General features: G+C 44.6%; 1 protein-coding gene across 1 annotated transcript in view; it reads right to left on the bottom strand.

Moving 5' to 3' along the window:
• The window catches only part of fbrsl1 (fibrosin-like 1), a 492,137-nt gene that overhangs the window by 151,322 nt on the left and 324,455 nt on the right, over positions 1–16,360 (bottom strand). The window contains exon 13 of the mRNA XM_034691889.1: positions 13,815–13,850. Within this exon, the coding sequence (XP_034547780.1) occupies positions 13,815–13,850 (36 nt within the window). The remainder of the gene's footprint in view (positions 1–13,814; positions 13,851–16,360) is intronic.

Genomic DNA, 16,360 nt, shown 5'->3' with positions numbered 1-16,360 from the left:
AATGCAGGGCAGCAGAGGTGTTGACAGTCAGAGGGAGAGATGGCAGATTTTCCCGGTTTAAATAGACCGCCAAATTGAGAGGCAGAGGGCGGGATTGGATGATGGTTATGAGAGTGGGACATGTGACATGTGTATTGCAGTGCAGCTTGAGTTGTCTGCCTGAACTAGCTTGCAGGCGTCGCCCCATTTATTGAATAACTTGGCTTTCCTTGCACCGCTTTCTTCCAAGCCGTCACTGTGTCTCTCCATCTTTCATCCCCCTAGCACTGTATGTAGTTGTGAGTGACAGCTCTCTTTACAGATAAGTAGCACCATCCACTGTTGTGAACAAGTATTGGTGTTAAATATAAGATGACCCTACTTTTTCAGATCTTTCACGAGAAAAAAAAAACACTGCATTATGTTCTGGTCAGTATTATAATAATAATAAAAAAATTATATCCAGCATTCAGACGACACATGAAAAAAAAAGTGTTGCTAATTTTTCATCTGATTTAAGTTTAATTTGAATTGTTCTCCAGGATTAGAGAGGGCCAGTGTTTGATCTAGAATCCCTGATAATAGTTGCCTTCACAACCTCAAAAGCCCTGAAATAGAAACAATGTTTGTCTTCCTCATTCAAAGGCTTTCTTTGCTGAAGGTACGGGATCATCTGCGATTAGAGTAAGACTTAGAGTTTCAAGTACTAATTTCTAATAGGTGATCTGTTCTTGTCCTCCTGATCCCTAGAGGTGCTGCCATCTCTTTTCTTTCCTCCTTCCAAATGCATTAGCATAGCTAGCAGTGCGGGGGCGTCAGTGGCTCCATCAGTAATGTCATGGGCACTTTAACATGATGAAGCACGCCGTGGCCCCGCTGGCATGAATAATTCACATTACCACGCGCCCAGAGTGAAACAGAGAGAGAGAGAGAGAGAGAGAGAGAGAGAGAGAGAGAGAGAGAGAGAGAGAGAGAGAGAGAGAGAGAGAGAGAGAGAGAGAGGGGGATTGACTTTGCAACAATGAATTGTGGGAACAGATGTGTGATTTTTAGGGCGCACGGGCCTCTGTTTTGGGTGAGCGAGCAATTTTAATTCAATTTGATATTTCTCTTTTAAAGTGAGGCCAGACCTTGAGCTGGGCTGGGGAAAATAAACGCAGGGGGATCAGGAGAGGGAGCCGCGGTTATGGGGTGGGAGGGGAGAGGGGTGGAGGTCCTCTTCGCTATCCATCACAGTGGCACTTCAATGATTGTCAAATAAGTAGTCCTGTCCAAACCCATCTTTTATCATTATATATGAATGAATCTATCTGGGGATCACATCATCCAGCACATGGGAGGGCTCCGTCTCATATACATGATCGGGGGACGATATGGAAATGGATACATGATAGCAGAACGGCTCCGATGGAGAGATGGATTCACATCACTGGCTGGGAGGATGGACCACTATCTGATCTGAGCACTCTGTCTATTCTGTCAGACTTCGAAACAGAAGACGCACCGGCGACTGCCTCTATCACAACAGGCACCGTCCCTCAGGACACATTACTTCTAGTTTTCTAACACTGGTTCTTAAAGGAACACTGACAAATCTCTCTCTTTTCTAAACACGTTCCATTAAAAGTCTTGGAAATACTTAACACAATAATTTCCATGCTTCGGATGCTTTGAGGTTTAGGCAGTTAAACCACAGAGTACCTCGGGGCTCTTGGCTCCAAAGCTGACGTGAGAACTTTAACGTAAATAATTCAGCAAAGGTGGGTGAGAACTCGTGGCACTGGATTAAGGAGAGGAAAGCTGCTCTCAATCCATTTCCAAATTGTCACGGGGCCTTCTAAGAGGCAAAACAAACCCACCTTAATCTCTGCTAATCATACTTAAGCATGAATGTTTCATGTGGAAATGCCTGGTTACAATTTAGAGGCTTTTTGCGCATTCCTGGGGTAACCCTGTTAAAATCCAGAAATCCTTTTGGCCACAACAAAGAGGAAATGTTATGTAGAGACATCAGATGTGGTACAGTGTGCACAGCATGTAAGTGGGAGGAAGCAGAATCCCACATTACAGACACCATGTTTGTTGACTACATGAAACACTGCAGATAATGAATTCAGGCTGCCAAATTTCAAGATGTGCCAAAAGATAAAGCTGTTATAAACAAGGAAAAAAACAGCGACGATAACATCAGTGATTGGTTGTGATTAACATCAGACTTCTTACTCGTGTCTCAGAAATTCAAATTAGAAGCCTGATGTTGGCAATGCCAGGGACCAAGCTAATATTATTATTATTCGAGACGGAGCATAACCCAGCGGCGGGATGATTACATTTGACTTGCAATGATCCCCCCTCCTGCATGAGAAAACAACAGCTTGGAAAAACTAATAGACGTATTCCCCAAAGTAGCTTTGTTGCTCCTGCCTTTCTTTAAATAAATCTCATCACGGTGGTGAAAAATGTTTTGATTTCTCCTGCATTAAGAGAGCAGAGATAAAAGTCCAACCCATCTGTCCCTCAACTTTGTGGGGTGCGGTGCAGCGGAGGGAAGGATTTATTGCACGCAGCACAGTAAAGTGCATCTGCATCCGCCACACTGCTCCCTATCGCATCATTATCCTCATCGCCTATCACTTCCCCAGCTGAGCCCCTTTTGGAAACAGGGGCTGACACATCGACGGCGGGTAAACACCTTTAAAAGGATCTGACACCCCGTAATGGAAGAAAAAACACTTCTGTATTGTTGGGGACCCCTGGCGCTGTGCTGGGCTTATGCAGGAGTAAGCCATTGTCTGGTGTCACCTAATTGGATCAAGTTTGTGTGCAGAACAGATGCCTTCGGCTGGCGAGGTAAACACTGGACCAGAAGATGCCAAGGCTGAAATTGCTTTGAAAATCGTTTCTGCCTACATAGAACGAGTACGAATGGCGGAGGAAAATACAGTATAAAAGAACATTTGTGTCTCGCTGTGGAAAGTAATAAACACTTTCCCTTTGGTGTGGACTCAAAAGGGTCCTATTTTCTTTTGTTCAGCCAAGGGCCCAGCTATGCATGTGTGAAAGGAGTGCATGTCGATTCAGAACAAGGCTGAGGTAGTTAGTAGTGCTCATTGCACGAGTGATGATCCTTAGCAAAGGAGGAATTATACCTCGGAAATCGAGTATTGCTGATCTAATTAAGAGCTGGCTAAAGGTGTCATCAGGGTCTGACAGACTAAGGCCCGGAGTGTTTTCTGCTTAAAGCAAGCTGCCAAGAGAGTGAGAAACAACTGCATAAACAAAGAGAGATGAAGAGAGACACAGTGAGACAAGGAAGCACTATTTCCAATCAAGCATCTGCCTCGTCTCCGACACAGCTCGATTTAACCTTGAAGAGTAATGAGATCTGACTTGCTTAAATGTTAGCATTCTTAAATCATCAGGAAGTGCCTCCAAGGAGCCGATAATCACTGTGCCAAATTGCTGCGCTCACTAATTTCATTTCTCCCTAGCATTTGCTTGCAGTTAGTGTCGATTATTCAAGAACAGGCATTTAATGCTGCCAGGTCCCAGGGGTGTTACATTAAAATGTAATAACTTGCAACATAAATGAAAACAAAAACCATTACTTTCTTCCCCCAACAAATTTCTTCCCTCCTCCCTTTCCCCGGCGCCACCTCTCTCCTTCCTTCCCTCCTCAATCTCTCCACTCCTTCTCTCCATGGTGGGAGTTCGAATCTAATTCTCAGCCCATCTGGCAGGCGTAATGAAGGCGGGCCGGGCTTGCGGTGCCCTGCTGCCACGGCTCGGTGGAGCAGGAGGCTAGCTGGCAGATTGGGCCGGGATGAGTGGAGGGGTGTCGGGGAACCTGCTGAGTGAGTAAGCCGGCCCAGTTAATCTCCCATGTGTCCCAGTGTGATCGGGGCTAAGGCCAACCACACGCTGAGGGCACAGTGGATGCGGTCTGGGGAGAGGATGGTCGTGGGCAGAAGTCTGGCGTGTGAGTCTGGCATTCATTTACATTTCCCAGCATTAAGTGGAGTCTTCTATCCAAAGAGACTTTCAGTGAGTGAAACAGTAAAATTAACTTCATCTCACACCAAGGGGGCCTGTAGTGGGGTCAGGGATGCTGTGCATTGTTTGACTTCACAGCTATGAGGGACATAATGGAGAGAAACAGGAAACAACTGCATGTGATGTGACAAAGACATCATTAAGTATATTTACATACAATATTTATCATCAGCATTTGAATGCATATTTTATGTAATGGTAAGGGGAATGCAAACAATGACTTCATGCTTACAGCACAGTTCCAGTTTGGTCAACATATGTCAGAGGACAGAGATAGACAAACAGGTAGATTCAACCTGCACAGATGCAGTCTCAGAGGAAACAAAAGACAAATAGACTCTGCACCATCTGGCACAGGCAGAGGTACATAAGGATTTACATATGGTCAAACAAAGAAAATACATATGTGCGTTAGGGCTGCACTACACATTCAAAGGTACAGTAGATCAACAGAATGGGGTTTACCTTTTTGTTTGTTTTACTGAAATGTACTTGGTATAAAAACAAAGTTATTTGTTCCAGCTTTGTAAATGATATGAAATTAATACGCAGTAAAAAATATAATTTTAAATTGAGAAAATCTAAATGCTGTGATATATTTCAAATGTATCACCCAGGACTGCTGGATCCCCCCTTGCTAACGCTGGGAACAGCCACGAGGAGAGTGCCGCTGCCAGACACTGGAAGGCTCATGCAATTATGATTAAGCTCCTTTATCTAAACACAAACTCCTCTCATATCGCTGCAATCTGCTCGTGGTGTGTGAAGGCACGTAGGGGGGAAGTGGCAATACAGCTGAAAACCATAGTAAGAGACCTGCAGTTGCAGACACAGGCCTATGATTTTACCACTGGCTTTGCCCAAGTGGCTTTGACCTGCATTAGCGATGTTTTGCAATCAACTGGCACCCCTGTACCTGCTGGGGGCCTCTGTTTACCCACAAGGTAAAACCACAGCATAGTCAGGGGCACAGCAGCCACAACTAAGGCCTCTTAGTATCAGAAAGGCATGGGAAAGAGAAGGAGAAGAACAAAAACTAGATAAGCAGAAGGAAAAAAACTAATCTTATCTACAACTACATAGCAGGAAGCTCAGCTGACAAAAACAGCAGGTTTCCCTGAGCTGTGCTCCGGCCTCTGGAGAAACCACAACACTGTCATTAACAGTTACTCTACTTATAAACACAGCAGCATCAGCTGGAGGTATAATTGCCCCTGCTTCTCCTGTAATCTTATACCTTACCTGCTGTTACTGTCAGACACCTTCTCCACTGAGAGAGACGGAGAGACAGCGAGCGGGAGAGAAATGAAGGGAGGAGGAGGAGGAGGGGGGAGGGGGGGTTGTGGCGCATATATGTCTGCTGAAGTTGGAGGTAGGGTAGGTGTTGCTTGTGTGCTGTCAGGTACAAGGTAAGGGAAGTAAAAAGAGGGGCGTACAGAGAGAAAGGAAAAGGAAAAAAAAAAAAAACACATGCCAGAAAATCAAATGAGTGAATGTTGCTCACTGAAATCCCAAGAGCAAGGCTCAGGGGCTCCGATGGAGGGAAATCGTGTTCTTTTTCGTTGAGTGATTAGAAGACGAGTGGCAGAACATGACCTACTTAGTATAACTTTTTTGTACAGGTTTTGGAAAAGGTACTTATGCGGGTAGAGTTAGAGAGGCGGGTGGGGCTTCAACCCTAATAGATTCATAGAAGCATTACAGATAGCAGGAATAATTGCCAGGGGGTGTTTGTGAAATATGGAATAAAGTCTCTTCATCTCATGACCTCTCAAACTCAAACAAGGGCTTGCAGTCATCCTCTCTGCTCTGACTCTGCAGCCAAAAAACACAGATGGAAGAGTTTGATCCTACAGATATGCAAGGTTAAAATGCAAAACAAAATATGAATTAAACATCATCTGACACCCTCTAAAGGCTACAAGAGGAGGTTTTAGTACCTTTAAAATTAGCCCAGAGTGTGTGGTGGGAGGTGTGAATACTGAGAGAGCCGGAAACCTGATTTTTCAGAATCTGTGTGTGAAAAAGGCAAAGCGTTTTTTCCTTTCTCTGCCCTGTTAGAATACCATACTGAAAATCCACCGAGGCCATGAAAAGGAACACTTTAGCTTTGCTGTAGAAATGGGCCTGCCTCTGGCTCCTCTTAATTTCAGGCTTTGTTTGTGCAGCGACGGGGAGCTCTTGTGGGTTTGCGGGAAACCCGCAGGCCTTTTGTCTCATCAGTAGAGGTGGTTTCTGCTTGGTGCCTGAAGCGATCTGATGGCATACGCCTTTTGTTCTACCCCTCCATGCGACATTTGGTCACAGGTCGCAGATTACAGGAAACACAGCCATCACAGGTACACCGCTGTTTGTTTCCCCTGCAACAACTATTAGTGCTCATGAGAGAGGCCTTCACTGAATCTCCATATTAGTCAATGCATGTGAGGTGTGTAAAGAAAGAAAGAAGAACCTCCAGAATGTGTTTGGAGATTAGAACTCTTGAAAAGTATGCTCTTTGCACTGTTTTTCCTTAATTTCTGCTAAAACTAAAATCCTCTGGACTCCTTGAGGGACACTGGCAATGTTGAAATGTCTGCTTCTTTAAATGGCACAGACTAATATTGCACTTGTGGCGCTGAATTCATAAGCTGCAGCATGATAAATCTCTCTGATTTATTATGTCCCTCCAGTGTATAATCAAGCTGAATAAGAGAAGGAGCGAGAGAGACGGACAGAGGGAGATCGGAGGAGACAGAGACATGGCTGGGTCTGAATTGAGACACAATAGACATGGCCTTTCCCCTGCACAGCTGAACACTCAGGCTTACATAGCTTTGAATGAGAAGTGTGAAACAGTCAGACACAGACATCAGTGGGTGTTGTGTTTAGCAGAAGGAAAGCGATTAAAAAACCTAAAAGTTCAACGTGCAGCCTGCCGTGAAATATGACATATGGAACTGCCAAAACAGAACAAGCAGACGCTCTTTCTCCCCAAAACGGTCTATTTCTTTTGGAAGCATGAATTCCCCATAAGGACGCTTTATGAGAATATCACACCTCTATGGAAGTCTCATCCCACAATCCACAGGAGGCTCTCTCTCCCTCCTGCCTGCTTCTGGTGGGCTGCCATCATTTTCATTCCCTGTTCCCAGATAGATGTTTGTAATTGGAGCTCTAATTTATGATCGGGCCTTGGTGCGGGATAATGATATGGAGCATTGTAATTTGCTGATGCAAATTGTACGTTATAATGGGGAGCCATAAAAGCCCCGGCAACATCTCGGAGACTTGCCAAACACCCTGAGCGTTCATTACAGCCCTCATTAAAACATCCACGTCTGCACTGGGAGCTCTTACAAATGGAAGGAGCATGTAATTGCCGCTTGATTGTGGTATATGTAACATATGATAAAGTGGAATTACCACTTTATTTGTCTACAGTGTCTGTGAAACTTAATGGGGAGAAAGCCTGCAGTAAACAAATCCTCAGAGCATTATTTGATTGTTACATTATAGGGCTATTTGTTTAAAGTGGGCCAAATGTGAGTTAGGGGACAGTGCATCCAGGACAAACTAAGAATGATGATTATCAAGGCTGAGCTTAGGGGGATAAAAACTAATGCTTGTACCCATGAGAGCCTGTGTTTCATTTGGACTAACTCCAACATGGGTGATAACACAGCACTTCGTCTGGGAATACATTAAGTGGATTTAATATGAGAAAAGATCAGTATTGTTCTTTTTCATTAGCAGGCACTGGAGTCATCACCATACATTGGCTGTTACGGTGGTGGAATTCGATTAAAAAAAAAGGTTAGAATGAATCATTGAAGTCACCTCTGGTGAAAATATATTTTCGACTAATGCCAATTTGGGCCTTTGGAGTATAGCTTCTGGCCATTTCCAATCGTTGATCTCAATTCAGTCCTAACGAAGGGGCTATGTGGAACGCGGTGAAGCTGAACGTCCCAGCTTTTAAGCAGCCTTAAGAGCAAAGCCAAGTGGCAAAAGCAATTAGGAGTTCATTTAGAACAACTGAACTATGCTGGGGCTGGTTTTTCTGAGGCCCGGTCAACACTAATTCACAGTGTCGCATTTTTATTCAAATGACCTCTCCCAGAGTCCCTTTTGTGTCGCTGCCGTTCTAATGCATCTCCATTAGAACGGAGCCTGAGCTGCATTGCAAGAAATGAAGTTTCCCTCCTCAGCTCTGAATGATAGCAGGCCTCTACCGGCAGATCTGTGTGTGCTCAGCCACTGGAAAAGGATTTTCAACCATGCCATTCAGCCTGGGCCCCAGAAGCCTACAGCCTTTATCTGCAGACCCGTTGATTGATGTGTTGTGGGCCCTGCTGTGGTTAACAGCAATTTTTATCTGTTGCTAGCGGCAACAGCGCTGGTCCCTGGTGCGCTGAGAGCAGCAGGGCCAGGGATCTGAAGCTGGACCGCACATGGGGATAAACAAATAGGTTTTTCAAGGCGGACAGCCCTCATGGAGAGGCTCCTGACAGGCAGCGCCCCACCCCAAGGCCATGACAATGTCAGGGCCCCAGCCCACTCCTGCTGGGCTCTGGATTTCCTTCACTAATTTTCACCATGTGCAGGACCAGTGGTGTGGAGACACCTGCACACCCCACTGAAAAGTAAGCACAGCACGAGAGACTGACAGAGGCAGGAAGAGTGATAAACTGAGAAGAAAGAGAGTCACAGGAAGCTTTCATAGAAGTTAGTGAATGCATAGGGGAAAAACAAGGCTGTCTGTTAAAGCTCAAAAATATATTTGCAAAAATTACTGCAAGAAATAATTTACACCCAATTTTCTTCATTTGCCGTGTTTAGAATTTAATCCAGTAAATCTGTCGCTCTGTTAAATAAAGCGTGAAGCTTTTAATGGCTTCTATTATAATTAAGTGACATAATCCATGTTTTCGATAAAGATCTTGTAAAAAGCCTTGTCACTCCAACATGGGAGTGTATTTGCCACAAAGTGGAGGTCTTGAATGCCAAATCAATTAAAACAAGGCTGTTTAAGAATGCTCAATGAGACTGAGATGCTCTGTTCAGAGTGTAGACTCGTTAGCGTTTAATATGATTATGACAACCCAAGCAGGGAAAAGAAGAATGGGTGTGTACGAGAGCTCCGAGCCCTCTCACACAAACCAAACACTGGGGCTGAGGTTTTACTCCCTGACATCACTGAGATAAACCCTCCTAAAACAGACTAGTCAGATTATAGTGTCACAGACAAAGCTTGGTGCTTTTATCATGCGTGAAAACACGAGCAGTAGCTTGGCCTTGGGGTGGTTTTAAAGACAGGGGGTGGGACACTGAAGCTCAATCACTCCATCGGAAAGGAAAAGGAGGTGTGTTGTCTTTTTCGTTTAGCAAAAACGTCTCCTCCTCTATACAGTGAATACAGCTCAGAGGCAGTGACAGGATGGGCAGATAGCTGCAAGGAGATTCTTTGACATTTTCTCCGTCTCTTGCAGCCCGTATCTTCCAGACACAGGGGGGGACGTTGGGTTCTTTATCAAGGAGCCCCTCAGAGAGGATGATAAATCGCCAGAGCCCAGGCCCATCTCCAGTGGAACAACAAGCAGGTAGCAGCGCAGGAAACAAGGCACAGATATTGTCTCCCAAGCAGAGCCGAGGCTATAATGAAGCCTGCACAAAGCGGACAGGAGAGAGTCGGCCTGATAAACAATTCCATTTCCAGTCTTCCACAGAGAGTGAGATAGCGAGTCTCAGTCCTGCTGCTACATATCGCTGCTGGACTCAACGGTCTACAGATTAGCCCTCAGCCCTGAGGGTGATGGGGGAGTGACTTTATGTCTACCGATGTCTTCACCGGAATAAACACATCATGTTTGGCTACAAAAGTAACTTGAAGTAATTTTTTGTGACGCCATTTAAAATGTATATATTTTTAAGTAAGAGAATAGTTACTTGCAAGGAACATAACATCCAACAGCTGTTGTCTATTGAGAAAATAGAAACCCAGTTACATGACTTTTTTCATTATTTGACAGCCAGTAAAGAGACAAGGGGAAGACACAACAAAAATCCCCTTGCTGGACATTACCGTTTTATGGTTTGTGCTTTAACCATAAGAATAACTGATAAATCAAAATGCTTTTCATATCAAACTGAAAAAGATGACCTGACTCTACAAAATAATTAACCATATTCTAGCAGAACAACATTTCTAATATTCAAAATGTGTTGAAAGTTGATGAACAAGCACTTTGTCATACAAACTCACCTGACAATCAACACAGGCAACTTAACTGAGGGAAACAGCCTATAAGGTAGCTCAGAGCTAAGCCAGCTCACACTCATACAGTCTCTTCAGTTTTTTTAACATACTCGAGGCAGATTCTGGACAGAAATGTTATAAATGGGAGTTTTGGAAGCACAAAGTATGTCTTTTGTCTGACTCACCTACATGTACACAAGGAGAAACAAGGTGTTATGGAAGCTTATGGATAGAGAACAAATATTGCAGTACCACCAGAGAATCATGGGGGCAGTGTTGAACAGTGTAGCCAACAATTAAATCCAGAGCAGCCAACCACAACAAAGATAAAATTAATAACATAATAATCACACTGGCGGTGACACTCGTCATCAATTTCTCTGCTTGTTATTACCGGGGGATGTATTCTCCGTCCACATGTTGTGATGCATTCAGTGGCTTCACAGTACACTGCTGTCTACAGCCCTACCTTTGCTTTCACCTCTGTCTTAACAGATACATAATCTGTATCTCAGCCACCATCGCCATGTTTGATGTCAGAATCTTTTGACTATGCCTCTTTGGTGTAAGTTTCGACCAAATGGCAACCTCCGGCTGCTAGAATTGAAGCGAATGCAGAAGTGTTAAAAACTGCAGTTCATTGAGTGTCTGCTTGAGGCTGGCTCCAGAAGTACCGGAAACCACATACAAGCCAATTCAAAAAAGCTGCCATGTTTACAGCCTGGTACCAAATATGAGTGTAGTCTGGGTAGCTCATTTCACAGTCGGCACACAATGTTCGGGGGGTTGATTTTTCATACAGCTGCAGTTTTGAAGAAACTATGATCACGAGTTTTCCATTATGAGAGGCAAAGCTGACTTGATTGAAGGGAGGGAACACTGTAGCTGTTGTCGAGGAGGCTCAAAGCCCGCCTCTTTACCTCACACTAGCTCTTTAGCAGTTAGGTTGACTTCAGCATTTCCAATATGGCTCCCTCCAACGATTGGCTTCAAAACAGCGCTTCAGAAACAGACAGGTGACATCACGGGCGCTACATCCATTTATAGCCTATGCTTTTGACTCTAAGAGGCGCCCTCTAGTGGATGTATTGTTTATTTCCATCCATGCATGGGCGCATTTTGGCAGTGAAAGTTATATTGTTTAAAACGTACACATCTGTTTTCATATGTAAAGGAAGATAATGAGTCTTTACAGTCTTTGTTGACTCTCTGTGTTCACCGAAGCAGAAATAAAAGGTAGCGGTCACTATTTTTAGAGCTTTTACAAAGGCTTGTAAGACAACTCTGAAGAGCACTCAGCAGCTTTTTAACTGTCACTAAGGAATGACATATTAGTTCTATGTTAGCTCCGTGTTTTAGAAATAACGAAGTGGAGGATATCAGCTGTAGTAAAGTAAAACAGAATGAATTGAAGGCATGTCATGTGCATGTGATGTAATGTGCGTGAAGCATTTTCAGTGAATAATAATGGCTCAATGAAGACAACATCTAGAAAATGAACACAGCTGAGAGACAATGCATTCTATATGTACCAGCCAAATCACTTTAACACACTATGGAGGTGATCACAATGTCCAAAACACTCAAATTTCTGTCTTTTATGAGTCTCGCACTAAAAAGCAGCAACTTATTTTATATTCTTTTATAAACCATTGAAAAGAGGCCATTTGAGCCTGGCAGGCACCATAAGAATGGAGACATATGGAAGCATAAACAAGAAAAGGCGTTATCTCACATAGAAGTAGAAAACAAACTGTCAAGAGAGATTGCCTTTTTTACCTCTTACTGCCTTGTGACAGATAACCAGCCCCCATTCAGCAGCTGATTTTTGAGTGTTTGTAGAGAGGCAGAGCTGGAGATGCTGATCAGTACCAGAGGCCAACCAGCAGATAGCCCTGTCTCTGCCATTGGTGGCTGGTGGCATTTCCTTCGCCTGTGTGTCTGCCTTTTTGACCCTCCAACAGCCCTTCTGCACCTCAAAACATCCCTCCACCCACATACATCGCCTCTCTCTTCCTCCAGCTATAACGCACTATCTAGCCTGTGGCCTTCTCTTCGTCCTCCTCCCATACCCACTCAGCTTTTGCCTTGTGGGTCCCTTGAGCCCCCCCCCCCCCCCCCTCACACCTTCAGAACCATCATACTGTAAAGCCTGAAGCACTTACAGATAAGGAGACCCCAGAAATAAAGCGGGCCCGGCAGCAGAGCAGATTGAGAGTCAGAGCTCAGCACCCAGGAGGTGCCCAGAGGCTACACACGCTGCAGATAGCACCGCCGGATAGCCAGAGAGGGAGCCAGACAACAGAAAACTTCCTGCCCTCGTTACTGGACTTTCCTATGCTTGAACAAAACCCCCGCCCCCACACTAACATGCCCCCTCCACCTCCAACTCTGCCCTTTCTCTCTCTCTCTGAATCCTTCGCCTTTCAGATAAAGAGAAGGCCTTGTTCCCTGCCGACTCAAACTGACAGCTCGAGCCAAAGGGCTCCACAAGCTTTTTTGGAAGGTCTTGTTTGTTTTCATCCATCTGTGAGTATGCGGCCGTTGGGGAATAGGAATGTGACATGTTCTATTAAAACAAAATCAAAAAAAAGAAAAAAAATCTCACAGATCAAGGTCTTTTGAAACTAAGCTTTGTTGGGTGCTTTAACTGCAGTCCTTTGAGGCAGATTAAGGATGACAAACCATTTATAGTTGTTTTGTTTGTCGGGATGATTGCTTCCAAGCTGCAATAAGAACTGCCATATGCCACTCATCAGCTAAAAGTAGCACACTTTAAAGAATGTTCCTCTTATGAGTTCCCCTTTAAGCAAAGGACATAAAGGACGACCGCTGTCTCTATTACCCAGAGACTAGACACATCATTGAAACAATGGGAGGGGAAGAGCACAAATTTACGGTTTGAAAACGCACTGGGGCAAGGCAACAGATGCTTTCAAGGGATAAAAATAGTCCAGCTCTGACAATTTGAGAGCTATTGTATGCTTAAAAGGATCGGACTGACATTTTCTAAGGCATAACTGAGCACACCTCTTGGGCACATTTTCCTTGAACAATACATGTTCGATGACAAAAACCATCTCACTGACTTACACTAATGTACAGTCAGCTATTTCCACAAATCATAAGCTGCGGGTGTCTCAGAAGGTGTAAATGTATATGCGTTGCTGTGATGGGAAGGAATTGTATTTATCGCATAGTAAGAGGTGCTTTTAAAAAGCTTTTAGGCATATTATCATATGTGAGGGAAGAGATCCTCCACTGACAGTCACTGGAAGAAGACATAAAACTCTGACAGCAAAATTGCAGCAGCGGCGACCGGCGCTGATCGATGCCAATAAAAAAAGGCCCTTTTCTCCAAGGTAGCGCAGGACACCTTCCTGCAATTTAATCAGTCAGTCAGCCAGAATTAATGTTCCTAATATCATGATTTCTCCATTACTCTATTTAACATAATTAAAATGTCGAGCGCCGGGGCCATAAAGCGGGTCGTTGGAGATTGTAATTCTGCCGTAAAGCTATGAAGCATGAAAATGCCACTTACCGAGTAGCCGCGGCCTGACAGCGAGTGAGTGGAACTCTGTAGGGAGAAAGAGGAGAACAGGGATGACCTTTAAGGAGCGTTTCACTCGCTGACACAGACATGATGAAGCAGCGGCGCTTTAATATCAATATTCACGTTAACCTTTTACCCGCCCTGCCATGTAACCCACGCCCGCACACATCACTCCCATATCCTGGACTCCACCATGGAGCATCTGAGTATCACTCGCTCTAAAAACAACCATTCATGAGAAGTTGAAAGACTGAATGATTGTCAGTTCAGCTGGAAATACACTGAGGATAACCTTAATTACTTTGAAAAATGTATATGGTCCATAACAACAATTGAATGAAATATATTTCAAGGATAGTGTGAACTTTATACGCATTACTTAATCACATCTGAAAAACTAAGATACTTTAGAGCTGGATGATCTTTGCCTTCCTTACTTCTTATGAACGACTTATTCATGCTATTTCTTGGTTTTAATTCACTTCCTCGTAAGATTTTCAGATCTCAGTCCAATATTAGTTGCCACATTGCAATGAATCCATCACCTGCATTATTGTTAACATGACATCATTCTTCTAGATTCAGGAGTCTATGCTCTGAGAGTGAGTAACAGCTCAGGTATCCTGCTAGCTGATTACGTTCTCTCTTCTTTGTTCTGTCACCTTGATCAGTTAAAAAATAGATGATCCAACAAATGTTTGACATCCTTTGTAGACAAGAAGACGTCATGCTATCTTCATGACTATAAACTTACTAAAACAATCCAACCTGCAAACATGTAACCTTTGTGTGTAGAGATGTTCACTATAAATTATCCTGAAGATGCTGTTTTTCGATTTTGTCGTCATTTTGTTGGCGCTTCTTTCAAAATGGTGTCTGCTACATCCTGGAACAAAACGAAATGTTCTTTGTTATGTTCTATCAGGCCCTTTGTGCTCGGGATAAATATCTCTTTATGCATTTAGGGAGATGTTTTGGCCCATCAAACACCTCCTGTGTTTTCTAATGCGGTCCTCTAAATGCTGAACAAAAGCAGGATGGAGGCTGAAAACGCTGGGTTTTGTTCTGTTCTCTGGCTCTGTCTGTCAGCGCTCAGCACGAATACCAATCTCCAAATCCCTCCCTCCACTTCCACTTTTCACTTCTTTTATTCCTCTGTCTAGATTGGCAATTTCTCCCCCCCTGGTCTCTGGAGGGGACTTTTCTGCTAGACCAATTTCATCCATAGGTCCACCTTCAATCCAAACGACCTCCCCCACACCTTCACTAGTGCTGCCTCCCTTGTTTTGCACCCTCCCAAAACCCCTCATCCATTCTCCCACACCTGCTCTAGGCCTCAGCCCTCATCAACGCCTGTGTGCCCCTCTGATTCGCAGGACGGCTCCCGCGGTGACGATTAGGGAGGAGTCCCGCCGTGAACCGGAAAGCAGGCTCTGCGGGAATCAAAAAGGCCATTCCCGCTCTGCTCAACCCCTCTGCTCCATCACTAGGGTGACCAGAGAGGAGGCCTGAGGAGAGAGGGGAGGAAGAGCTGCACAGAAGGCTAAAGCTTCGGGTACAAAAAGGCCAAAAGTGTGTTTCAGCAAGAATGCTGCCTGTTGTCTGTATGTATGCATGTTGTGAGTGCACTTAAATATGCGCGTATATGTGTGTGTTTGTGTGTGTGGGTGCATATGTGCATAGGTGGTGGGAGGCCAAGGCCATTTAGAATTAGCCCTACTATGTAGAGTTCATTCAACTTGGAGCATTCTGAGTAGAAAGACAGGCTTATTTAAATGATAATGAGGGACAATCCATTGGATTTAGTGCCGGTGAGGGGAGGGAAAGAGGGGAGGGAAAGGGGGGATCCATTAAAACGCCAGCGGTTCATAAGCCATAGGGTCGGCATCCAGCTAAACACTCTCTCTTAAAAGCCATTATACATGGCTCTCAATGGATTTCTGCAGCGCTTAGGACTTCAAAAGGATTTAAGAACCCGCCCCAGAGAGGGAGTGTGGGGGAGGGAGGAGGATGAGTGTGTGCATGTGTGTGCGTGTGTGTGTGTGTGTCTGTGTGTGTGTGAGTGTGAGTGTGAGTGTGAGTGTGTGTGTGTATGTGTGTGTGTGTGGTTATGGTGGTTGGCGATGATGGTGGATGGGGCGGATGCTGTTGGCATTTAAGGGTTAACTAAACAGCCCTGGAGAAGAGAAATGTTGCTAAATCCACCCCCTAATCCTCTCCCCATTTCCATGCCCCCTCCTCCACTCCCCTTACAGAAGAAAAAGACTGAAAAAAGAAAAACATGGCGACAAGAGGGGAGGGTCTAGTCCATCTTCCACCAAGCTAGACTATTGGTTTTTGTCACTGCAGGAAGGCCAATGGGTGGGCCAATCAGAGCTCCCAGGAGCATGATGAGGAAGGGGTGCAAACATGTACAGCCTCTGTGGCAGGAAGATCAGGTAGATGGGTGGGTCCAGCTGCAAGTGGGTAGTTGTGGGTGGGCACAGGAGGGTGTTAGAAACCCAGACGGTACCACAGCTGCCACCTTCTGCTCT

This window comes from Notolabrus celidotus, chromosome 9 (genome assembly GCF_009762535.1).
Source record: "Notolabrus celidotus isolate fNotCel1 chromosome 9, fNotCel1.pri, whole genome shotgun sequence".
Taxonomy (NCBI): Eukaryota; Metazoa; Chordata; class Actinopteri; order Labriformes; family Labridae; genus Notolabrus; species Notolabrus celidotus.
This window is presented reverse-complemented; position numbering and strand designations above follow the sequence as displayed.